The sequence below is a fragment of the Larus michahellis genome, chromosome 4, assembly GCF_964199755.1.
Source record: "Larus michahellis chromosome 4, bLarMic1.1, whole genome shotgun sequence".
NCBI classification, from domain to species: domain Eukaryota; kingdom Metazoa; phylum Chordata; class Aves; order Charadriiformes; family Laridae; genus Larus; species Larus michahellis.
Genome location: NC_133899.1, coordinates 46042143 through 46066363, shown reverse-complemented (window position 1 = coordinate 46066363; position 24221 = coordinate 46042143). Strand labels below are relative to the sequence as shown.

The 24221-nt window shown below is 55.0% G+C and overlaps 1 protein-coding gene across 1 annotated transcript in view; it reads left to right on the top strand.

Annotated features, from left to right (window-relative positions):
• ALX4 (ALX homeobox 4) overlaps nt 1-23964 on the top strand; it is a 41131-nt gene extending 17167 nt beyond the window's left edge. Inside the window, exons 2-4 of the mRNA XM_074582424.1 lie at nt 13135-13445; nt 21422-21550; nt 23641-23964. Coding sequence (XP_074438525.1) covers nt 13135-13445; nt 21422-21550; nt 23641-23964 — 764 coding nt within the window. The remainder of the gene's footprint in view (nt 1-13134; nt 13446-21421; nt 21551-23640) is intronic.
• Nucleotides 23965-24221: the final 257 nt, after the last annotated feature.

The window sequence follows — 24221 nt, the reverse complement described above, 5'->3', positions numbered from 1 at the left end:
CTTTCTTCTGAAAAACCTTCCAAGAACAAGCCTTAAGGAGCTGTGGTTCTCACTGACTCAGTAGCGACAGCGTTGATTTTCACACAAAATACACTGTAGATTTCCCATGTTCCGGGCATGTTTCCAGCCAGGTCTGAACTCTCTCTTCTTGCGGTGGCCACTTACCCCCGTAGATGGTCCAGCCTTCTTTGGACCCAGGCAAAGTAGGGGAGCACATTGTTTGATGTAACTATAGATAGAAGAAAAACTGTATCTGGGGAAGAGGCAGAAGGCTGGGATAAGAAATCTGGATGTGGTTGAATGGTCTGAAGACTGGGGAGTGTGTTGCGTGTTGGACTGAACGGGGGCTTAGGTCTGGGTGGCAAAGATACAGAGGTATTGCATTATTCAGGGCATCTGAGAAGCATACTGAGGCCAACAGAACCTTCATCTCCAAGGTGCAAAAATATTAGACAATGCTAAGTACTTTTTAAGACTCGGTCTTAGGTATATCAGGGCAGTTGTTCTGCCCTTTGTCATTCTCCATCTCAGTTTGCTGTCCGTAGAACGTGAGCAATAGCCGTGCTTCATCTCACCGGGCTCGTTGTGGCTTAGGCATCTCTGTGCAGCACTCCGATATGGCTCGGTGAATGCTGCGGGAAACCTAGAGGACACTGCTGAGCAGGGTGCGGGTGCCGTGCAGTAAGTAAGGATCGCCTTCACATGCTGGATGATGAGAAGAAAATGGCAAACTGTCTACTGTAGGGATGCAGTATGTATGACCCAAAGACCCAGGAAGCAAGAAATATTTTAGAAAGGAAATAAGCGGAAAGGCACAAAAAGCCATTTGCACAGTGCTCTCACTGCTCATCCTCCTCTGTCCCATAGACAAGTTTGGTCCCTGCATTAGGTATAATCGTGGTGATGAGCAGCCAGGGACCACCTCCAGCTGGCAGAGGCAGCTGCAGTCCCTCAGTGCCGGTGGAGCCACACTGCTCCAGGCACCATCCACAGCTGCAACAGCATGAGGGGCAAATGTCCTCTTCAGGCCAAACCCCAGAAAAATTTGGTTCCAGAGTGGCTTTATAAAGGGATGCAGTGCTGCAGGCGATGGTGAGAGATCCACATCTTGGCCTGGTTCGGCCACCACCAGGTGCAGTGGCCAGACCCTGGTAACTTCAGTGGCCAGGGTCGAGTGGCTGGAGAGCACGTGCAGGATGGGCGGACGCTGTGGGAGCACGGCTCACCAGGCATGGGCAGTCTGGGAGGAGAAGTGAACCACTGAGGGCGAGAAGAAAGTAAAGGTCAAATTCTCTTGACTAGTACAAACTTACTTCTTTCTTTTTTTTTTCCCCTGGTGACAATTAAACGTGTTGCAAGGTGAAGTAGTCCTCAAGTGAAATGAAATCCCCCTTCTCAGGCCTCGGAGCGCATAGCGCTCTGAATTACTTGACAGGCACAGTTTACCCTTTGAGCAATTCACGACTCCCCCTTCACAAATAAGAGCACACTTCTGTGGATGTTTTCCTTGTTCAGTACTACCTAATGGATTTTTTTTTTCTTAATAACTGTCATTTGCCCTGCGTCTTGCTATTCTCAACTCAAAATGAAAAACGTAAGTTGCTGGCTGTGAATACTATTCATTATTCATTTACCAGAGGAATCTTAGGCACATTCATCCCATTTCCTCTTCGTGCCTCATTATCAATAAACCTTTGCCTCGCTGCTTCTGTAAATCATTTTCATCCCTTTCCTTTGCGAACCACGTGCTTGGGCTCTTGCACATGCGTCTCATGAGAGTAATTGGCCAGGTCACGTAGTATCATTTTTACTCCTTGATAAGCTGGCAGAACTTCATTAAGAGGAGATTACTGAAATGCACATACATATTTTTTTTGATGAAGGAAACATTGCACTTAAACCATGACGCGAGCAGGGTTTCCCAGTATTTTCCCGAGCACAGCAGCTTGCATCAGCGGTTGGTATGATTCAAAAGACTTAGATTACCCTGGCTCCCATGGGGAACGTGCACCTTCTCTCTGCTGTGATACGAAGGACATGGAGCTAACCCTCCAGAGGTAAAAGTGCACTCAGCTGGCGGTTAGATTTCAGGGCTGAGGAGAAACAGGGCAGAACTCCAAACATCCTTTCCCTCCTCCCCATGGCCCCAACAGAAAGAAACGCAAGGCACGAGAGCGTAGCACCCGTGATCAATGGTGGGCTCCCATCGAAGGCTGGAGCAGTGCTGATGGTCCCCCACCTTAGCAGCTGCTCTTCATGTCAAATGCCAGCAGTGGATGTAGACCCGGAGCCAGGCTAGGGCAAGGGAGGACTGGCTGCTGCAGAGGCTGGAGGGATCCTACAGGGGCCAAGAGTTTATTAAACTTCAGTTTAACCGGAGCTGAAATATGTTCCTCTAACACAGGGCAGCAGAGGTTAATGGAGTCCTTTTTGCAGACATTTTATGACACTCTTTGGGGCTACATATAAGAAGACTGGGGCATTCTGAGTAATTTAAATAAATATTTGTTTAGACTGTGTGAGGGGCAATTGGAGTTTCCAGGCAGGTCAGTCTTAGACAGATTTTTCTTTCTTTGCCCTTTCTCCCCAGCTGTAGCATAGACACTCTGCAGTTCATGGCCAGGCCACGCAGCGCAGATATGCCCCCCCAATACCTCGAAACAGCTCTCCTGGTCAGTCAGACCTTAAGGCTGCCATGCACTCCTTGTACTGCATGGGGGGCTCACGGGGACCAAGGGTGACAGCCCCTGGCTAGCAAGGGTGGCCGGTGCCCTCAGACCCTGTTGGGACTCCAGGCTTCTCCCTCTCCCTGGGCACCAGCATCGCCTCAGCAGGAAAACCCCAGGGGACTGCAGCACCATCCCCATCTCCTGACCCCACGGCAGGCAGATTTTTTGCAGTGGGTGACCTGAGCGACAGAGTGAGGAGGGGTGTAGAGGTTGGGGGAAACAAACCTGCCCCTGTCAGGTTTGCTGTTAGTTATTTTGTCTTTGTTCTTGGTTGGCAAGTTCCCAGGTTGGTTGTGGTGCCTCTTGCTTCAGTTTGTGATTTTGCTGCCCTCTTTCTCTCTGCCAGTGAAAGCTGATGCCAGTCTGTCACCAGTCCCAGTGACTGTGAAGCCAGAAACCTAATTTCTTTCTGGAATACTCCTAAAAGCCTAGCGCTCGTAGGAACATTAGCAATTCCCAGACCTGGCTGGCCTTGAGTTTTGCAATGTGCAGTCAGAATGGAAATAAGTTTTAGCTGTGCTTCCAAGAACAGGCAGATTTGGGGATGGCTGAATGTTTTTTTCCTTCGTCTGGGCCTTTCTTTACTAATCAGCTGAATAAAACTGAGGAACAGCAGAACTATTTTCTTAAAGAGCCTGGCCCAAACTTTGGCCCAACCTTTAAACTCAACCCTTTCTGTGGTTCAGTGAGTTTCAGCCAACTTTGGGTGTTTCCTGTTTTTACTTCTGCTTTTCCATCACTACTACTTTCCAATTTCCAAGCAAAAACGGTAGCACCCAAATCCCCATCGGATGCATTGTACTTGGGTAGCAACGGGGCAGCTGCAGCATCTCATCCAGACTCGGAGTCCTCAGCTCTTCTCCGCAGGGGCACCTGGGAGCCCAAACTGGGAAGCAGGAGAAGCAGCACAGGAGCTGTGCTGGGCGGATTTGTTGGGGCTTGTCTGACTGCCCGTCTGAAGCACATAACGCTTCACTTTAAGCATAAGGGTAGTCCAGGGACACACATGTGCTGCAGCACTTTTCTGGATGAGGGCCGCAGGCTGGCTGCTTCAGCTGGGCACAGCCCGCTCAGACGCCTCTCTGGCCGGTGCCTGCAAGCCTTTTGAAGTTCGTCTGTCACTAATTTGAAACAGGACTCCATAATGCAGAGGCAGCTGAGCTCTTGCTCAGCTCGTGACAAAATGGCTCTAACCTCCCTCCTTCTGCCCCTCTGCCCTGTCGGTTCTGTCAGGGTCGCAGCTCCAGCCCTGTTACCAGCGGCACAGAACAGGCAACTGGAAGTCACCTCTGGGAGGCAGCTGAACTTCAGCAATGCGTTGCTGCCCCTGCTGCAAAGAGGTTGCTTTCGCAAAGCGGCCAGACAGGAGAACGCAGAGAGAGACAGACCGACGGACAGACCAACTGACCGACGGCGTGAACACTGTCTGGGCAGGCACAGACACATAGGATGGGGTGAATCACTCTCCAAGCTGGCGGCAGGGAATTAAACTGCGCCATAGCCAGACGTTAGAGCAAGGCTTGACTCCCTTCAGGTGGTTTTGCCTCACCAGCCCTCCCCACCAGCTGGAAGGAGTGTCTCCCGCTCTCCTCTAATTCAGCGGCTGATTTATATCTGCTGTCATACGCGATGGCTGGTGGTGCTTCTCTTGGTGGGTGGTTAATGTGGAAGGCAACAGGCGTTGGGACCATGGAAGTTGGCACTGGTGCCTTGTGCCTCCCTCTCTCCCCAACAGAGCAGATGCCCTGCTCACCCAGTGCCCAGCCTTGGATGGAAATTGTAGGGAAAATGTCCAGGGCGTGTTGTGGGGAAGAGGGAGGCGCTGACCGGTTGTGGGGGAAAGCTCTGGAGGAGATGGCAGCTTGCAGTGAAGAGCTCCCTTTTGTCTTGCAGTGCTCGGGCAAGGGATCTTTTCAGATCTTTGCAGTGGCCAAAGGGCATGGGTGAGGTTAAGACGAATACATAAATCTGCATCCGATGGGGAGGCTTATGCTCTTCATTTCAGAGTGAGAGCTTAGCACTAAGCCCCGCATCACCCTCGTCTGTCACTCACATCTGAACAACCCTCAATGTCTCCACTGGCACTGCCGACCACCAGCCCCAGAGCTTCCCAGCGCTTACCTTTCCCTCTGCAGGTACAGGGCCTGACTTTAAAAGGCCTTGGAGCAGGGAGGGGATTTAATCCTGGCTACCTTAAAGACTATCCTCATGTAACTCTGCTGGACAGAATTTCCAAACAGGGGAGGAGCAACCTTGCCGTATCTAGGTTTTCTAAAGGAAACACAACCCTGAGAAAGGCAGATGATCTTAAAATAAGCCAGACAGGAGGATGGGGCAGATGCTGCCCCAGATGCTGGTGGGCAACTCAGCTCAGACAGGAGCGGGACAGAAGCCCCATGCTGGGTCAGTGCATCAGGGCATGGAAAGCCCCAGGCTGCCTATAGTGCTTGTCTGTGGAGAACGAATGTCTTTGGGAAACAGCTGCCTGTTCTGCCTTTCATTTACCCAAGGGTCTGCGGACCTTTTTGGACTTAGCTCCCAATAAACAGCTTGGGCTGTGTGTAGGTATGAGGCTATGACTAAGAGGATCTCATTCAATACTTTGTCCTATATTAGTGATGCTGATTTGTTTGTGTTTTTGTTCTTTCTGAGGTCTCATATTTTTTCTTATTCAGCATTGAGCCAGGTCTTCAGAGCAGTTAAGTGCTCACATCTGGCTCTGAGGGACTTGAGAACAGCCAAGACCCTCAGGTGACCGTGGCCATGGCAAGACAATGCAGGATTGCTTTGGAAGGTGTAGACTACTTATCCAAAAGGTATCAAATTCAGAGCTAAAGGGAAACTGAAAGCCCTTTCAAGCCACCTTCCAATTCTTGCCTGCCTCGTGCATCTTTCTTGTCAGACAAGCACTGGTGACATATCAGTTCAGAGGTACTAGGTGGCTTTTGGTTCACATACACTGTTTTAGGTGAAGGCATAAGTAGGACATAGCAGAAACCCACGATTATTTCCCAGCTGTTTGTGACATGCCTACAGTGGGAAATAAAAGCCATATTTTAAAATGCAGTAGCTGAGCCATCTTGACTGTCATGCTTTAAAGCGGGACTTTGTATGTAGCCTGGCGTGCTGAAAACCCATAGCTGACCACCCTCAGCCCTAAGCCCGGGGCTGCCTGTGTGGGATCTACTGAGGGTCTGGCTGCCACTGAGCTGCACGGAGGTGACTGTCAGCTCCCTCCACTGTCACTTAAAAAGCCATCTTGTGGCTGATCCTGGCACGGCAGAGCGCATCCCCAAGGCACTGAAGACCTTCAGGTGGCAGAGAGGAGAGAGCCAGGTCTCTAAGAAATTCAGGGGTTCCTCAGAGAGAGCCAAGATGCCCAGCCTTGGAATTTTTGGCATAAACAATAATCTCCTTTCACATTCGGTAGTGAGGAAGCCAATGGAGCAGTTTCATTTTCTCCCCGTGGAGGCAATGGCAGTACGTTTTCTTGTTCTTTCTCTTTTCCTGTATCACATTCTGGGAGCCGGAAAGCGAGCTGCAATTACAGTGGCTTCCTAGAAGCACTTTTGTGCCTTTAAAATTTGCTAGTCAGCTCTTTCCTGCTGTTCAAATGAACGTGCCACGTGCAGAAGGACTTGGGGCATAAACGGTGCCTTTTTGCTCTAGCCACAGCTTCTATGCGGAGTTTTCAGAATTGATTTGTTTATATAAAAGCCAGTTTTCTTAGTGTCCTTTAAATAACATGAAAGAGGAGCAAGTGGCGCATATTGCATTTGTGCAGATGGTGCTGAGCTCTCCTCAAGTAGCCACAGGGTGTGTGAATGCAGCTAATCAGACAATAAAGCAATGCGTGCCCCCGAAAGCAGATGTTTGTATGGGGGGTGGGAGGGGGAAAGCTAATGCAGAAAAAAAGCAAGAGGAACAGCAACTTCCACAAACAAATAACACACACGCGGACACCCACACAAACCCCAGGCTTGCTGTGACATTAGCTTCTCAGCAGCACTGGAGTTAATGTGTATTAAGCTGTCTGTCCCCAAACCCACACTGTGATTTACTTGAGGGGAATGTAACCAGTCAAGCACAAGAGGGTCTAAGTGCAGCCAGGGCTGAGGTCGTTTTGACTCCCAGGGAAGCATCGGGTGGTGAGGCAGTGGAACAGGTTGCCCAGAGAAGCTGTGGATGCCCCATCCCTGGAAGAGTTCAAGGCCAGGCTGGATGGGGCTTTGAGCAACCTGGTCTAGTGGGAGGTGTCCCTGCCCATGGCAGGGGGGTTGGAACTGGATGATCTTTAAGGTCCCTTCAACCTAAACCTTTCTATGATCTCTGAGGCACGCCAAATGGAGACAGAGCCAGCGAGTTATGTTATACACTGACTGCAGGGACACCAAAAGCCTGTGGACCCAGGAGTGCTGTGTGGCACCTTTGGCATTGTCCTCAGACTGCCTTTCAGGAACAGAAGGAGCTTCTGAGATTTTTCTGCTCCAGGCCTTAGTGTTGCCCCTGCTATATGCTTTGCTCAGAAAAATAAGTCTCTTCTTGAAGGTAGGGGCCCTAGGTGTGGTCAGGAGGAGCACAGTAGAAAGAAACACTCCTCTCCCCCTTTCATCCTTCTATGAATAGGCTTTTCCATAGGAATTTTTTCTGTCTGTAATTAGGTCTCCGAGGCAGCCAGGTATTTCACAGCTATTTTTAGCCTGTGGGTTTCGTTGTGTCCCTCCTTTGCTGTAGAGGCTCAGCAGGCTGCAGGCAGCAGAGCAGCAGTGCCAGCAGCTTCAGTTGGGCTCAGCTGAGACGGACCATGTCCATGCAGATGAGCACAGTCACGCAGTGGTCTCCTCAGCACAGCGGGAAGTCGGTGCGTGCCATGCCGTGAACAGAGGAGCTGCCTGGAGCGTACTCCAGCTTTCCTTCAGGTTCTGCAGGATGAACTAAATGAGCTCCCTGGCTGGGAGAAATGGACAGGCGTGCTTCCGTACGGGAACCAGCTCTGCTTTATGCAAACTCAAGGGAACTGCTGGTCACAAGGAGATGTGTTCATCCTCATCCAGAGTTGAAATGGAGATGCTCCAATCGGTTTCTGCTTATCAGTAAGGGTAACTGCAGCTTCCAGAACGATGCCAATAGCTTGTGTCTTATGTAGCCTTTTACCACCTGCAATTGAGATGAATGCTGCCCAGTTTTACACTTCAGTTGGGCCCAAAAGTGAAGGTATGTTTAAGTATCTGATCACTGCTAGTAATACCAGTAGTGCCAGATTCAGTCACAAAATTCTGTGTCTTCTCTCCATCTTTAAACTCTTCTCTACATCTGCAGACTGCAAGAGAGCTCACTCCCTGAATGGGAATAAACCTTAAGATGTGGGCCTTTGTACGTCTAAAATCCAGCCACTCCTTTTTATCCTATGTAACCCAAAATGTGGACATTTTTTAAGTGATAGCCCTGACTTCTAGGCTGCAATGACAGACAGGAGGCAGAAGGCTGCAACAGACAACTTGGGAACAAGTATAATGGCTTCAGCATGTGTTAAGGCAAGATCACAAGGTCTGGATAAGGTTACTACAGCCAGCCAAGTCCTGGAGGTGTGCTGGCTGGGCTGTGCTGCAAATCTTCCTTGGTAAGAAGTGTAGAATACACTGCCCAAACCCTATCCAGGCAAAATTTTAGCACTGGTATTTAAGCAGGAGTTGAGAGAATGACATTAAGAGCCAGAACTGGATTTAAAAAGCCTTCTTAAGCATCTGCACTAGAGGTTTTGGGTTGCTGTTTTTTTTTTTTTTTTTAAAAAAAAGCATTGTTGCTGTGAAAAGTAGAAGTCAGACCACGGCTCTGCAAGCATGGAGAGGCACCATGAAATGGCTGGTGTAGGAGGCCATAGGGATCTGGGGATGGGCAGGGAGAAAAGCCTTGTGTCCATGCCTGGGTGGGAAGGCAGAAGGCCCCTACACCACTTAGTGTGGGAGCAGAGAGGCCACCTGGCATGGCCACACGCTGCCCGTGCCACACGCTTTGGACATGGGTTGGCTGCTGGCGGGCAGCCTCTGTGAGCTGCTGTGTGCCTTTAGGTGTCCAGGGGTCCCTGGCTACTCTCAGAGCCCCCCAGGGCTGGGGTAGCCTGGGGCTCCTCACTGAGACCGTAACGGCTTGGAGGAGACTCTGCCAGAGCAGTACATTAGCAACATCAAGACCCTGGAGGCTTCTTTGCCTGGAGCCTGGGGGAAAGAGCCCTGTGCTGCCTGCAGCCCTGGGGTTTGCTGGCTGTGTAGCTGTCTTCCAACCTCTGAGGCTGTGGGGCTGCAACCACAGGATCTATGTGAAGGAGTCTTATCACAAAGGAGCCGCGGCTTGTCATGTTTGTGCTGTGCAAAGGACACCTGTCATTTCAAGCTGGGCCCGAAGCTGTGTATTTGAAACATCTCGCTCTACTTTGCATGCACCAAGCTTGGGATGCACCAAGCTGACGTTGCATTAAATTAAATTTCATGGTTAAGATCTTACATAGAGAAGATTTTATGTCATCACCCTCCCAAAATAGCACACTTCATGAAAAAAACAGATATGAGTTGTGAATCCAGATGTTGTGACGGTGAGGTTAAAATGCCCGTTCCCTCTAGCCGGGGTGTCGGCAGAGCACTGTGCTGCCTGGACCTCTCAGGGGGCTGACTGCACGGCCACGCATGCAGCATGGGCTGTTTCCTGCACCCCATTTCTCCTCCATGGGGTTCCCAGGACAGATGTGGTGAAATCAGAAAGGCATTTCCCCTCCAGGTGATGTGGGGATGCAGGCAGCTCTCCTACCCGAAAAGGAGCAGCATGATGATGGGGGCCCACGTGCCCGGCTGTCCTGGGCTGTCCCTGCCCGTTGGCAACTGAAACAGAGTGACTCAGGGAAGTTCTCGGAAGTGCCGATGGTCTAGCAGGCAGCCAAGGCACTGGGAGAGCAGAGTATCAGGATGGGAAGCCATAAAATATCCTCTTTCTACTGCTGCGAGGGCAAGGACGGAGTCGTAAGCAATGAAGGAGGTACCAAGCGGTCCTATCAGGCTTGTAAGGGTGCAATGATACTCGCATTACCTTCTTGTCATGGAGATCTTCACAATATGTTGCTCAAGGTCTCTCTAGGTTTGATTAGAAACAGACACCCCAAACTTTGCACTGAAACTTTGAGGCCATCTCCAGTTACAGGAAGTCTGGACATATCCATATGCAGATGTATGCAATTTGTTTCACTTCAGCAGTTAGCATGACTGTTTTGAGGTCAGGGAGCCTGTTCTTAGGGAATGAGGGTTACTCCTCTGGATGCTCAGCCGAGGGTGGATGCACGCCATCCCCTCCCTACGCTGCCGTCCATGCTCCCTGCCTCCCACCCTCCATCCCGCTCTCCCTGCCCCCCTCATCGCCACAGCTCATCCCTGCCAGCGCCCGCAGCGTGGGAGCATGAGAGCAGCGTGGCCGCGCCGGCAAGGAGGGCTCTGGGCTGGCGGCAGGCAGGCATGGGGACACCCGCCGCTTGCTCCTTGGGGCTGATGGCTTGCGGCAGAGATAAGTATCACTGCTGAAAGCCCTGGGCCCTGCTCCCAGCTGCAGCTCCAGCTCTCCAGCCAACGAAATGACATCAGAGCCGGAGCTTTTCTCTGCGTGTGTGCGTTTGTGCAGACCCTTCCCCAGCTAGCTGAGCTGCTCGAGCAATAAGAAGCGGCAGGGAAGTTCCCGAGGAGAAGCCCCAGGTCTTGCGTTTGCTGCTGCTGCTGGCGTCGCGAGGGACCTGGGAATTAGGGAGGCAGCCAGCCCAAAGGCATGGGGAAAATGTACTGAGCTTCCTGATATCATAAATAATAAAATAGAAAGAAAGGAGGAAAAAATTTCCCAGAATACTTTTACTTATTTATTTATGTACTTATTACTCCATCTCTACTGACTCTCATAGGCAGTAGGTCTGCCTTGCTGCAACTTTCTGGAACTGTTTCATCATCGTTAGTTTTGAAAAGAATAAATATCATGGCCGTAGCATACAATTTACCCAGGCTGTGGGGCAGGGCACTGTCCCAGCCCGTTTTGGACGGGCCTGTCCCCCTGCATCCCCCCGCAGCGGTGGAGCAGTTCAGCCCATCAGTGGGTGCAGGTGCAAAGAGGAGGCAGGGTGACACTGGCCTGGACACCAGTCCTGGCACCCAGGAAGTATAAATCTTGACAAAATATTCCTAAGGATCAAAGTGAAGAAAGTTGAGCTAGACAACATCGGGCTTTGCTGAGCTTTAGAGGGAGCTCCTCAAAAGCCCTAGGGAACAGTACGAGAGGAAGCAATAAATCTGAAACCACAGCAGGGTGGCAGTGGCAGATAGCCCCTGCACGTCCAGTGCCTTCATCCCAGTTCTGCCCTTAACTCCTCTGTACTAACTTGGGCAACTTTTTCACAAATACCTTTCATAGCTCACGCTCCCAAGCTTAAACTTGGGTCTTTCTTGCCATCGTGGCCGAGAACAACAGCTACATTTCATCCTCCTGTTTTCACCCCAATCACCTCGATGCAGTCTTTCCGCTGTGAGAGTGAGAAAAGAGCAAGGATATGTATATCTTCTCACAAGCCTGCTCACGGGCTTTTGGCTGTGAAGCCATGACAGAGCTGTTCACAGAAGGACTAAACTCATAATATACAGTGAATTAGGTGGTAGGATGTTGCAACGAGGGATGAGTGCTGGAAAAAATGGGAATTTCCAAAGACATGGACTAAGATGCCTGAGCTGTCATTAAAGACCCTGGATATGACACTGCTGAAGGAAATCTCCCAGTGGGGGACATCACTAGATGGTGGAGCTGTTTCCCAGAAAGACTGATCCGGGACTGAGGACATTTAAAAATAGGCTAATGAGAAATTTAAAAAAAAAAATAAAAAAAAAAAGATTAGCCAGTGGGCTTGGTAAGGAAAGCACAGATAGGAAGTACTACTACTGCACCCTTTCCTTCCCAGACCTTTCGGAGCCGAGTGTAGCGGCCCAAGGCTAAACCCTGAAGTACAGCTACCATGTTTTTTGTCCAAAGATTCCAGCCAGAAATGTGAGCAGAGAGGACACCAGGACACCAGACTGCACAGCACATGCCTGGTGGGCCACCTGCTCACACAAATCCCTCTTCTTCTGGTCTGGGCACAGCCTGCTGCACGAAGCAGCGGCAGGAGGCAAGGGAGAGCCATGGCCACTTGTCACCAGAGGTGCTACGTGCCACTGGGTACCCATCAAGATCCTGCTAGCGTGGCAGGGGTCTTGCTAATGAAGGGGGCACCACTATTGCTAGAGGCAGGAGGTGAGGAGGAGAGGATGCCCCATCGCAGCAGCCTTTGCCTGTGCCTGAGGGCACGTACACCTGGTTTCACTCATAGCTGCTAAGCCTTAGAGAGGAACCAGCTCACTGCAGCGGTTGAAACGTCCACCTCCTGCTTCACGGTACTGCTCTCGTATGTCATGGCCTGTTAATTATTAATTGCTCAGGGCAGTCAGGCAGGAACAGCCTTCCAGGCTGCTGTGAGACTCCTCTCATTTCTCTCTGCCCCACACACAGGCTGGGGTGTTTCCACAGGTGTCTCACATCAGCCTTTTCTGTGGCACTGAGGGCCGTTCATTGCTGCTTTGCCGAAAGCAGCGCAAGTCCCCGCAGAAGGCTGTGGGGGTGACCGGGGGTGTCAGTCAGGAACACCTCTGCTGGCACACCACCGTTGCCTGGGGATGCATGAGCAGAAAACAGATCCCACCGAGCACCACGCGTGGCTGCGGTGTGCCCCTGGTTTTCTGCCATGTTTTATTCGGTAGGGGAGCACGGATGGGCTGGTGACTGGTGACCATCCTCTGGGTTTGGGTCCCTTTGTTCTCAGAGACCGCCCCTGTGGCTGGGACCAAGGAATGTAGTCTTCCACGGGGTTCAGTCCCACTGTGGGCAGTGGGAGGGTGAAGGAGGGTCTCGCTGGGGTGCCATTCCAGGCTCGTGGAAGGGAATCAGGAGGACCTGGTAGAGCTCACCCCAACCTTCCCTTCCCCAGCTGTGCTGGCATCCGTGGGTTGCCAACAGCCCCCCCGCCATAAGAGCCAACTCTTCCCTCGAGTTGGGCCCAGCCAGGTGCCCAGGCCACCCCTGAGCTGGGTGCCAGCACCCCTGAGGCTGAGGCCGGCACCTTTCCTGTGCCCGCCCAGGAACCCCCTGCCTCGCCTCCCTCCTCCGCCTCTGCCCGGGGTGGCGTCAGCCTCTCTGCCTGCCTGTGGGGACTGCTGCCCAACTGCCATGGCCAGCTGTCATTGGTTGGACCAATTAATTGGTCAAAAGATTTACATCTGCTTCCCTCTCGTCTCCCTCTCTCTCCCCACCCTGCTCAAACCTGCCCTCCTCTCCCCTCTCTGCCCTACCCCCCAAATAGGTAAGGAGAGCAGTTTGGGAGAGGCTGACTTGCAGCCCAGCTCCGACCCTTCGGGAATGGACAGCAGCTACCTCAGCGTGAAGGAGGCCGGGGTCAAAGTGCCCCAGGACAGGGCCAGCACGGACCTCCCCAGTCCCATGGACAAGGCCGACTCGGAGAGCAACAAGGGCAAAAAGCGAAGGAACCGCACCACCTTCACTAGTTACCAGCTGGAGGAGCTGGAGAAGGTCTTTCAGAAGACCCACTACCCAGACGTCTATGCCAGGGAGCAGCTAGCCATGAGGACAGACCTCACCGAGGCTCGTGTACAGGTAATGGGGGTGGCCTGGGGTTGGGCGAGGGGTGGGCAAGCTGCGAACAAGCCCCTGCTCTCTGGGGAATGAATCCATGAGACCTGCAAACTGGTTGTCCCTTGCTGTGCCTGAGGTCCCCTGCAGCCCCACCACAGCCTGCAGGCAGCCAAGCCCGACCCAGAGCCTATGCTGCGGGCTGGCACACCTCTCCAGTGTGCTGAGGTACATCCATGTCTGACAGAACAAGAGGTAATGGGCACAAACTTGAGGATAGGAAGTTCCACCTAAGCATGAGGAGGAACTTCTTTCCTTTGAGGGTGGCAGAGCACTGGAACAGGCTGCCAGAAAGGTGGTGGAGTCTCCGTCTCTGGTGACATTCAAAACCCGCCTGGACGCGTTCCTGTGCAACCTGCTCTGGGTGACCCTGCTCTGGCAGGGGGGTTGGACTAGATGATCTCCAGAGGTCCCTTCCAACCCCTGCCATTCTGTGATTCTGTGACACTAGTGTCAGCTCCTTAATTTGGGCTGGTGTCCCGAGCTGCAGTGTTCAGAGAGAGGCCTCTTGTCCTTGAGGCAGATAAGCCTCACCACCACCCTAAACAAAGCTACTACAAAACCTACTTTCTTCAGGAGACTCTGCAGGGAACACAGGTTCATTAGGCTGAGTAGGAGCAAGCTTTCCCGCAGTATGGGCGCTTTCTGGCAAGATGGGGATGTGGAGGTGACCAGGACGTTCAGTACCAGAGGGTATGAGGTGGTACAGGAGAGGCAGCTGAGCAGGCACTAAGACTGCACGAAGCCTGGTGATCTGGAGCAAAAAGGTGCTCCCACCATCTTGGAAGAAGCAGGAGAGTCAAACAGCTGTGCTGCATTCTCACCGCCTCCACCCACACAGGTGCCACCTCCCATGAACTAGCTCCCCTGAACTGACCTGGGCGTCCAGCAGAGCCAAACTCCGCACTGGAGAAGTGAATGATTCTCTGAACGCCGCTCTTTCCTCTGAGTCAAGGTTAAACCGAAGGCCTGGCAGAGCTCAGAAGCATTTGCAAATAGGAGCACCACCACTTGGAGCGGGCATCTGCAGCTCATGCCTTGATGGCCATCAAAGGTTCTGCTGAAGCTTAGGCTCTCTCTCATTCTCCAGTCTAGCTAATCCTGTGACTTCCGTCTGCAGGCATTTATCAGCTCACCACTCCCAGAACCTGCCTTAGCATTGAGAATATCTAGCGTGTGGAGGCAGTTGATTATCATTTTATACCAGGAAGACTCCCAGGTCCCAGGCAGTCCAGCTTTTCCTCTGCTCTAACATTTACAAGCAGTTGTTGCAAACAGTCAGGCCAGCATCCTTTCATAAGTACATTTTTCTGTATATATATCCTGTAAACGCATCCTTTCTCTGTACATTTACTTCCAGTTTCAACTAGCTGCGGGATTTTTCTCGTCTGCTCGCCTAAATTGGTTTGCAATGCTCTTCTTCCCCACAGCTGTTTCTCTTCAGGCCGGACATGGCTGCATTTCAGTAGAAAGCAGCGCGATTCCCGTTGGTCCTGCGCGTAGCGTGCTGAGCACTGCGGGATGGGCAGGGGAAGGCAGCGCTGAAAGCACCAGCTCTTTGCTTCTGCCGCTGGACGCAGCCCTTGATTTCCCAGGGACACATCACTAGTGCTGATGGGGTCTCCTGGGAGGCCGGGCGCAGCATCGGGTTACCGACTGCACGGTGCATGAAATTCCTTTAGCTCGGGAATGGGAATGAGGTGCTGGAGGGTGGCAGGCTCCTCCTGCTCGCCTCTGAGCCCGGGTGCGCAGCTAGCACATCCCAGCTAGCGTGCAGGGCTGGCCAGCAGAGCCAGGGCGGGCGAGCCAGATGCATTCCACAAGTTCGTTACATGTGAGCCATGATCTCAGGGGGTTTTTTTTTCACCACTTTACCACTGGATAACACTGCAGCCGACAGCAGAAGCACCTCCTCAGGCAGCCAGGAGGAAATCTGGCAAGGGGAGGGGTGGACAGCCTGGGGGTTTCACCCTGCCCTGAGAGAAGCGCCCCAGCAGCCCGCCGGCATGGGCAGCCGAGAACAGCCCCTCTCCTCTCCCGGCCGCCAGCTTGCACCTCTCACTTGGGATGGCGATGACAGGGCTCATATAACAGAGCGTCTGAAGGACTTGTCTAAGTGGCCTGGCTGCTCGAGCACTTACCCTGGGGTGAAAGGGGTAAGCACGTGCATTTCACTCATTCCCCCAGCCCCGCTGGGAAGGACCCTGTCCCTCGGGCTGCGGGCTGGCACCCAGCCACTGCCCCATGCTGAAGGGCTGCGGTGCCGTGGGGAGAAATGCAGTCTCCCTGTCACTGGCGAGCGAGAACCTGCAGGCTTGTGCCGAGTGCTGTGGGTGCTGGCTGGGCAGGCTCGGGGGCACCCCGGGTGCCAGGTATTTCACGTGGGTTCCCAGGGGGTTGGGGTGCTGGCTAGCGAGGTGCTCAGCCTTGGCACGGTGGTGGCAGCCCCTATGAGGCACGGGGACACGGCCTGGGGTGGCATGGGGCTCTTCTGCTGATGGCACAGGGCTGTGCTTCCCACGAGGGAGGCTTTCGGGACCAAGGCCTTTGTGAATCACCCTAGCGCCTGTCTCCAGCTCTGGGTTACGCTGTAGCTTGTTTTGGCTTGGCTTTGGCCTCCCACCCCTCTGGGCAGCTCTGCTCTGCAGTGCCTCCCCGCTGCAGCTCCGAGGGCATCAGCTTGCAGCTGAAGAGCGGGCACGGGCATGGGGCAGCAGCCCAGGGGATCAATGGAGAAGCAGATGCCTACTGCAAGGACCAAGGGCCCAACCAGCACCAAGGCAGAGGGTGAAAATCACAAATAAGTCACGAGCCCCTTACTTGTTTCCTTCTGCAAGCCAAACAGCAGCCATGTACTCAGGCGCCTGCTGTCAAGCTGGCAGGGGCTCTGGCTGCTCTGGGGTGTCTGGGCACACACCTACTGCAGCCTCATGGGCTTCGAGGGGAGCTCAACGGCGCCTTTTCCAAGGAAGGTACGGTCCTCTAAGGGATGGCAAGCATCCTGGGCTACTTTCATGGAGGCCAGCTTCACCTGCCTGCAAGGCTGAACCAAGCAAAGCAGAGCGGCAGGAAGGCAAGGTGCCCAGCAGGTCTGAGGTGTGATGCTCCCTCCCACAGCTGAGCCAGCTTTTGGCTGGAGGTCGTCCCCTCTGGCCAGGCTCGGCTCCCCAGGGAGCACAACCAGCCACCGTGCTGCAGGCAGGGGCAGATGCAGAGCCCAGACAGGCAAGCGGCAGCTCTGTTTTCTTTCCATCCCTTTCCCAAGCTCATGCTTCATTAGTGAAAGAGCTGACGGAGACCTCGGTGCCTGGAGAAGACCTCATGCCAGCAGCGGGCATGGGGCGGGCCGTGCTGTCTGCGGAGCGGTGGCATCCCGCAGCCTGATCCCTCTTCTGCTCCATTCCTCTGCCTGCCTTGCTTGCCAGCCATCGGTGCTGGTGTTTGACAATGTCAAAGCTAATTCCCACTGCGTTTTCCCTGCCTGCCCGCCATGACCTGGCCTCTTGCAGCCAAGTTCTATTAAGCTACTGCACGTCCCTGTTTTCCGACATGGGAGCCATGCATAAGCCCTGCGCAGAGGCAGAGCCACCCCACCAGGGAGAGGCTGCTAGGGCTCGGAAACAAACCTGCAAAGGTGTGCACTGTTTCCGTGTAATCCTACATGGCATGCATATCCCATTCCTTTCTCCTCCTCTTCCATGTCTGGGGCTGCAGAGCCCCAGAAAGAGTTCCTGCTTGGTACCGGCAACTGCCTGAGCTTCTTCCAGCCCATCCAGGGCTGCAGCAGATTTCTGAGGCGATGACACTGGAGAAACGTGGTAGACGCACACGTGTATTCACACACGGCTCCTTCCCCTTGCAAGCAGACACACACACACAAGCCCACGCCAGCCCAGCTTTGGGCTGCAAGTACCTCTGCCTCCCGGCCTGCCCTGTGGCAGAGGAGAAAGAGCTGGGGCTGGAAGGAGGCTTGGCGGCCAGGGAATATAACCCCTCAGCCAGCCCCCCCGCCCAGAGCCAGCCTTATGATTGCTGGGACCGTTAATGAAATGTTTTCGGCGGTGAGCCTGTGATGCAGCGGGGGCTTGAAAGTGAGAGGGAAATGTCAAACTCCGCTGTAGCAAAATCACCGCCTTGGAAAAAAAAGAAAAGAAAAAAAGCAAAGCAAAGCAAGAAGTAATATATCTTGATCCCTTTTCCCCCATAAAACCCTGGGAGGCTGGTGGAAGGAGCGGAAAGACTGAGCTAAGCCTGCAGGAAATTAAACATGAAATGAAAACAAGCTCAAGTTATTCAATTCTCTCATCCCAGGCTCCAATTTCCCATTCCAGGCCACTGATAAAATGGTGTCCAGTTTCAGCGCTCAAGGATGAATTCTGGCTCTGTTCTTGCAGGCTGGAAAGTAAAGGGCTGGTGGCCATCTCTGGGAAGAGGGCAGACGGCCTGGCCTGTACCAGAGGGATGGGGTCCTGGAGAGAGAGAGAGAGACAGACAGACGGACAGAGGCTGAGCAGAGGGAGGAGGGCAACAGGGCTGGAGGACAGGGATGGGCAGAATGGATGGTGCGGGAGAGCGGGAGCACGTGAAGCTTGAAGGCGGTGGGCAGCTCTTGCCTGCAGCCAGGCAGCGATGCAGCGAGGGGGGCTTGAACACAGGGCATGGGGCACCGGGCTGCATCCAGCCCCACAGCTGCCACCAGCCCACCCTCACGTCCGCAAAGGCCAACCTCCCCCTCCGCCGCAGGTAGCAGAGAGGGGAAATCATCTTTTTCTTTAACCTGGAGGAAGGACGAACGCAGCAATGCAGTCCCCAAGTATCCATCCATGGCCAGAGCGTGAGGTGCCGGCTCAGCCCATCCAGCCGTGCCCGGCGCGGGGTGCGTGGGGCCTGGTGGCAGGGGCAGAGCTGCAGCGCCAGCTGGGTGCCAGGGTGGTGGCAGCAGGACAGTGAGCAGGAGCCTCCTGCTTTCTTTGTCTCAGGCCGTTCCCGGCCTCTCCACCCCCCGCAGCACGTCAGCTGTGTATGCATATGGATTTAGGTACCAGCATATGGCTGAATGTTTATGGAGACATGAAACATTTTCTGTTCTGTAGAATTTTATAGGGCTGATTTGGTACATCAGGGCTTATCAAAGCATTGTCTGCAGGAGTCAGATAAATGACATTACCCTACACTCCCACTCTAATTGTTAACACTGAGACGCAGCCCACAGCGACTGCTTATCCCTGCGCGGAGTACCCCATCCTGACCCCAGAGGACACGCTGCACCGACTGCTGCAACCTCAGCTGTCACATCCCTGTCCCATAGCAGCCTCGCTTGACAAAAGGTGACAGGCAGTGAAAGGAAAATGGACTTCTGTTGGGTTTTAGATTTGCTTTTTAAAAGCAGGTGTCTTCTAAGACTGAGGAAGCCAGGAAATACTTAGGATTATTTGGTTTTTTGCTGACATCGTCACACTATCTATTGACCTGCCTGACCCGTTTTCCCTGAAGCACTGTGGAGGCCTGGAGACACCTGAGTGCAAGATGCCAAGCAGCCTAAAAGGACCTGGACCAGAAGAGAAAGGAGAACTTTAAAAAGCAGTGCAAATCTTGTCGCAAGCGTTTTGGAGCAGTGTCTCACTGCCAGCCCTCAGAGCATCTCCAATGCCCCCAGGCTGAAGGCATTCTTCCTTTCGGCCTAAGGTGATGGTTTTCCACAGCTTCCCAGCCCACCAGCCGCGTGGGCATTGGCAGTGCAGGAACTGCCAGTTTAAACCATTTTGCTCTGCCAGCGCCAGTTCAATCCGATGCGTAAATGAGGAGCAGCAGAGGAGAAGCCTGTGCTGGAGACCCTGTTCCGCCTCCGCCGGCCCCGGGAAACCTCCCCGTGGCTCCGTCAGGGCGGCTGCCCGGCTCCCGGGAGGGATGCTCAGCCAGGCTCCCCGGCTCGGCAGCGCAGGTGTGCAGCCGGGCTGGCGGGCAGGCAGGCCGGCCGGTGCCTTCGCCAGGCTAGAGGAATGGCCGCATATGCCTGGCATATGTTCGCCCCAGCCTTGCGAGCAGCCAGCGCTCTGCTCCCTACCTGCTCTCCACCCCTCTGTGCACAGCGGGGCCTCCTCCGCCCGAGGAGGAATCGGGTCACCACCGCTAACTTTGAATCTGCAGATCAAAGCGGCATCATCTGGGCCAGCCCCGGGACTGGCCTGCAGCTGGGCTGGAGCGGCCGTGCCAAGAAGAGGTAGAAGAAAAGCAGACAGACGCCTGGGGCATCAAACCCGCTCCAGTAGGACACTCTTCATGTGCAGCGTGTGCTCAGCTGGGATTATGTTAGGCCCTTTCTGCTGGTGCTTTTTGCACCCGCTGAAAATCCTCGTAGGGTTTTTGGTTCGGGGTGGGGGGGTAATATCAGGTTGCTGCTTTGGGTGTGGCCGGTCCGGCTGGCTTGTGGATGGCCCATGCCAGTGGCATTGCCACGGCCGCGGGGCAGGGCGCTAAACCCTACACCATCTGCAGCCCACATGGGGAGGACGTGCCCGGGGGCCGTCCCGCCTGCTCCCCTCGCCGAGCAGACCACAGCGCATGGCCAGCCCTCAGCTGCCCACTCGTACCGCGGGGCTGGCCGCGGTGGGGAGCTGCAAGAGGCCAGCACAAGGCTGCCTGCACGGTGGGGAGGGGGAAACTGAAGCAGGAGAGCCTGAAATGACTCTTCCAGCACACGCTCAGACCAGAAACCACAGAGCCCGTCTCTCCCTGTAGCAGCTTCTAGCTGCGCTGATGCAGGCTGCAAGTGCCACCGCTCTCCTGCCCCCCCAAAAGCCGGCCTGCCCCCCCACCCTGTGCCCAGTGCCCGGCTCGCCCCACCATTCTCCACGGATGTGAGCCTCCCACCTGGCGCCTGGTTGCCCCAGCTGCCCACCAAGCAGCCGGGCTGCCCCATGGCCAGGCGCAGGCAGGGCCGAGCTGTTCGTTAGCGATGCCCCCCCTTCCTCCCCCCCCACCGGTCACCGTGTAAAACTCGAAGCAGAACCGAGCGTCTCTAGGGCTGCTGCTTTCATGCACTGGCGTGACCTGCACAACCCAGCCCCTGGTGATCGCCTGCATCTCTCGCTGCCTTCAAAGCGGCTCTTGATTGATGTGTTTCCCTGACTCACAAGCTTCAAGAGGCTTTGAAGACACTGGGCCAGGCTCTGATCTCTCTTAGGCTGATGCAAATCAGGAGCAATGGTGCTGACAACAGTGCAATAATCCACACTGATGTCAAGCCAGTAAAAATAAGAGCAGAAACAGAGTTTTGGTCTTTCCTCTGCCTTGAAGGGATCTGGGCAGCACTGTGAAGCAGAGCGCTGCAAACCCTGCAAAGAAAACTCGGTGAAAAGCAAAGGACATGAAGCTCTGTAGAGGGCACTTGTCCTCTCCTGCAGCTAAGGAGGGAGGGGTGTTACACTTTTTATTTTTTTTAACAGTTAGGAAAAATAAGACTGAGAGTTCAGTGAGAAAAGCAAGTTCTCAGCCAACGGCACCATCAGAAGCCAGGGTTAGGCTCGGGGAAAGCCCCAGCACGGCTGGTTTCAGCCTGGCAGCAGCACACACGGGTGTATTCACGCGTCTCTGAGACTGGCTGACGGCACGAGAGCTGTGGCCAGCGCCGGGGTAACACCGATTCAGGGGCAGGAGGAAGATGGGTTATCCCAGGGCAAACCAGGCCGTGGGAGGCAAGAGCTGTGACTGTCCCTAGACAGGCAGGACACTGAAAGCCGGCCATCGCCTTTTGTCTGTGGTGCTCCCAGTCTGTGAGGGCAGGCTGGCTCCAGACCCCCCCGGGGACGTGGGGCAGGATGGCCGCTCCCCTGTGGGGCTGGTGTGTGAAGCCCTGCCTGCCCGTGGGCTCCCCAGGGCTGCCGGGCTCCCAGTCGCTGCCGGCCCCCCTGCTCACAGCCCCCCTGTCGCCCTCTCCCCAGGTGTGGTTTCAGAACCGGCGAGCGAAATGGCGCAAGCGGGAGCGGTTCGGCCAGATGCAGCAGGTCCGGACCCACTTCTCCACCGCCTACGAGCTGCCCCTGCTCACCCGTGCTGAGAACTACGCCCAGGTGAGCGCATTCCCCGCCCTGGTCCATCTGTCCCGATGCCGGCTGGACACACCGCTTCTGCTCCCGTTCCCCCCCCCAAGTGATGCTTCCCTTCTCGGGTTCATCCACCTGCCCTCGGGCAAGGCTGCAAGAGCGCCGGGGCTGGGGCTATATGGCCAAGCACTGAAAGGCCAGGAGTTACTTAGCCGGGTGTCCTGCCCAGTTCCCTTGTGCCCTGGCCCGAAGCAGCCGTCTCTAAAGCAGGCACCAAGCCCAGCCCTGCGTGATATGGTGCGGCCACCCTTTGGCCACAGGTCACCCTGCTCAGCACATCCTGTTACGCTGTCCTTCTCCCGTCACGTGTGCTGCTGCCCGCTAACTTCCCACTGGTTTGGAAAAGGTCCCAAAGGCTATTTCATGCGTAAAAGCCAGTAGTTCTCAGGAACACTTCTTGTTACCCTGCCTAGGTTTCCATGCTGCTTCTTTAGGCAGCTGGGCAAAAGCATTTTTCCCCTGGCAAATTCCCAGAGCCATCTCCCAGTAATGGGCTGTGGTACCCACAGCGTGCTCAGTGACGTCTGGGGATGCGTCCCATGGGGCTTGTGTGTTTGTGCTCCAAAGGAAGGGTAGCAGCAGCCTTCTTGGGGTATCTGGGGCTGCTCCGGGGTCCTGTTGAGATCATTCCTGCCCTGGCCCAGGAGGCAGGTGACACAGCTGCCTGGGAAACCTGTCACCACAGTAGCCTCCTAAGCACTGGCCCAGCCGCTGTTTCACAACGCTGCCTTCAGACGCTGCCAGGGCAGACGGGCGTTCATTAGCTGGAGGGCTAGGCTGTGCCCCCACAAAGCACTCCCTCCATCCTGCCGACTCCTCTTCCCGCCACCCAGAATTTGCTGGAGGGCGCAGTTCTGCAGGCGTGATGCTCTGAACCCGACTTGTCCTCGCAGATCTGCTGGGAGCCCTCCCCGCCTGACGCCCCGTCTGTCAGCTACCTCCCCAGCCAGCGCTGCACCAAAGCTCCCCCGCGGCCAAGCCAGGAGCGTTTGACCTCTCTCCTGCTTGGCGTCTCCCCCAAACTGAACAAGAAGCCCTTATGAAACAGCTGAGAGATGCCAAAGCAGCTTTTCAAGCAGATGACGCTCTCAGCAGCCTTTTCAGCACTCCATTCTCTTGCCTTTGTAACTTACACTGCTCCCTCCCTCCATGCTGCCCTCCTCTCCCAGCCCCAGAGATCAAAAAAAATGAAAAGCAATTTGCAGGAGGTAAGAGATCAGAGAGGGCCCAAGGGTGAGGGGTGCAGCGGGGCGGTGGGATGAAGGGCCCTTTGCTCTCTCGCTCCAGCCAGCTGCTCGCCTCATCCCCGCTTTCATCCTGCGTGCCTGTGTCCACCCCCCCGAGCCGCAGTGCACCTACTCCTGCTGGCACATACTGAGCCCCCCCCTCTCTTCTTCTGCAATATCCTTTTATGAGGGACACTGCAGGAGCCCAGATGGCTGCACGAGGTGGCCCCGCAGGGCTCTGCTCTGCAGCACGGCAGGCGATGCTTCTGCAATGGGCAACAAGAGGCAGGGGGGCTGCAGGCAGCTCAGCTCCCATGGGCATGTCTGTGTGGTACGAAAAGCCTTTGCCTTGGCAAAACTGCCCCCAGCTGGGGCAGGAAGGCAGATCAGCCGCCCCACAGCATCCCTTTCTGCCTGTTCCCCCTGTGATAGGTAGGCCCACAGTAACACGGTGGATGGTACCAGGTTTTCTGTGTCGAGAGCATTCCTGCTCCAAAAAGTGCTCATGGTACCAAAAAATGAAAGAGAAATGGCTGGGAGCAGGAACAGATGAACAGAGAGACGCTATGGCAGAGGAGGGGCACAGTCCTGCTCCCCTGCAAGTTAGTCTCGCACGCTCCCTGCCGCTGTCCGGGCTGGCATACAGATTTTGGAGGGGACCCACTGGCTCAGGGCGGGCTGTGGAAGCCACTGCTTGCAGGGGCCAGCATGCCGCATCCCGCTGCACTGGCTGGCCCCAGGGGCCAGGGCCGGACACACTCTCTCTCCCCAGGCCAGCCACCGGCCACATCCCACACGGGACAGCCCTGACACTTCTTTTCTCACCCCCAGATCCAGAACCCCTCCTGGATCGGCAACAACGGAGCTGCCTCCCCCGTGCCTGCCTGCGTCGTCCCCTGCGAGACGGTGCCCTCCTGCATGTCCCCCCATGCTCACCCCCACGCGGCCGGCGGCGTCTCCGAGTTCCTCGGCGTCTCCGGCCCCGGCAGCCACGTGGGACAGACTCACATGGGCGGCCTCTTCGGCACAGCCGGGATGAGCCCTGGCCTCAATGGCTACGAGCTGAACAGCGAGCCGGACCGCAAGACCTCCAGCATCGCTGCCCTGAGGATGAAAGCGAAGGAGCACAGCGCCGCTATCTCCTGGGCGACATGACAGGGCTGCAGCCCAGCGCCCGCCAGACACGGAGAGAGCACATGGGGACAGCCCAATAAATCCATCCGCTTGGACTCCAGACAGCAGTTGCCTCCTCGGGGATCTGAATGCAGCACTTTTAGCTACCCTAGGCATATAAAGTACATATGTTAACGTAAGTGGAGTGTTTCCAGCATGAACGTGGCAGCTCCCGGCTTCCTGGGATCAGGCAGGGAGAGGGAGGCTGTGGAGCAGCACCTCTTCCAGTGAGACCTGGG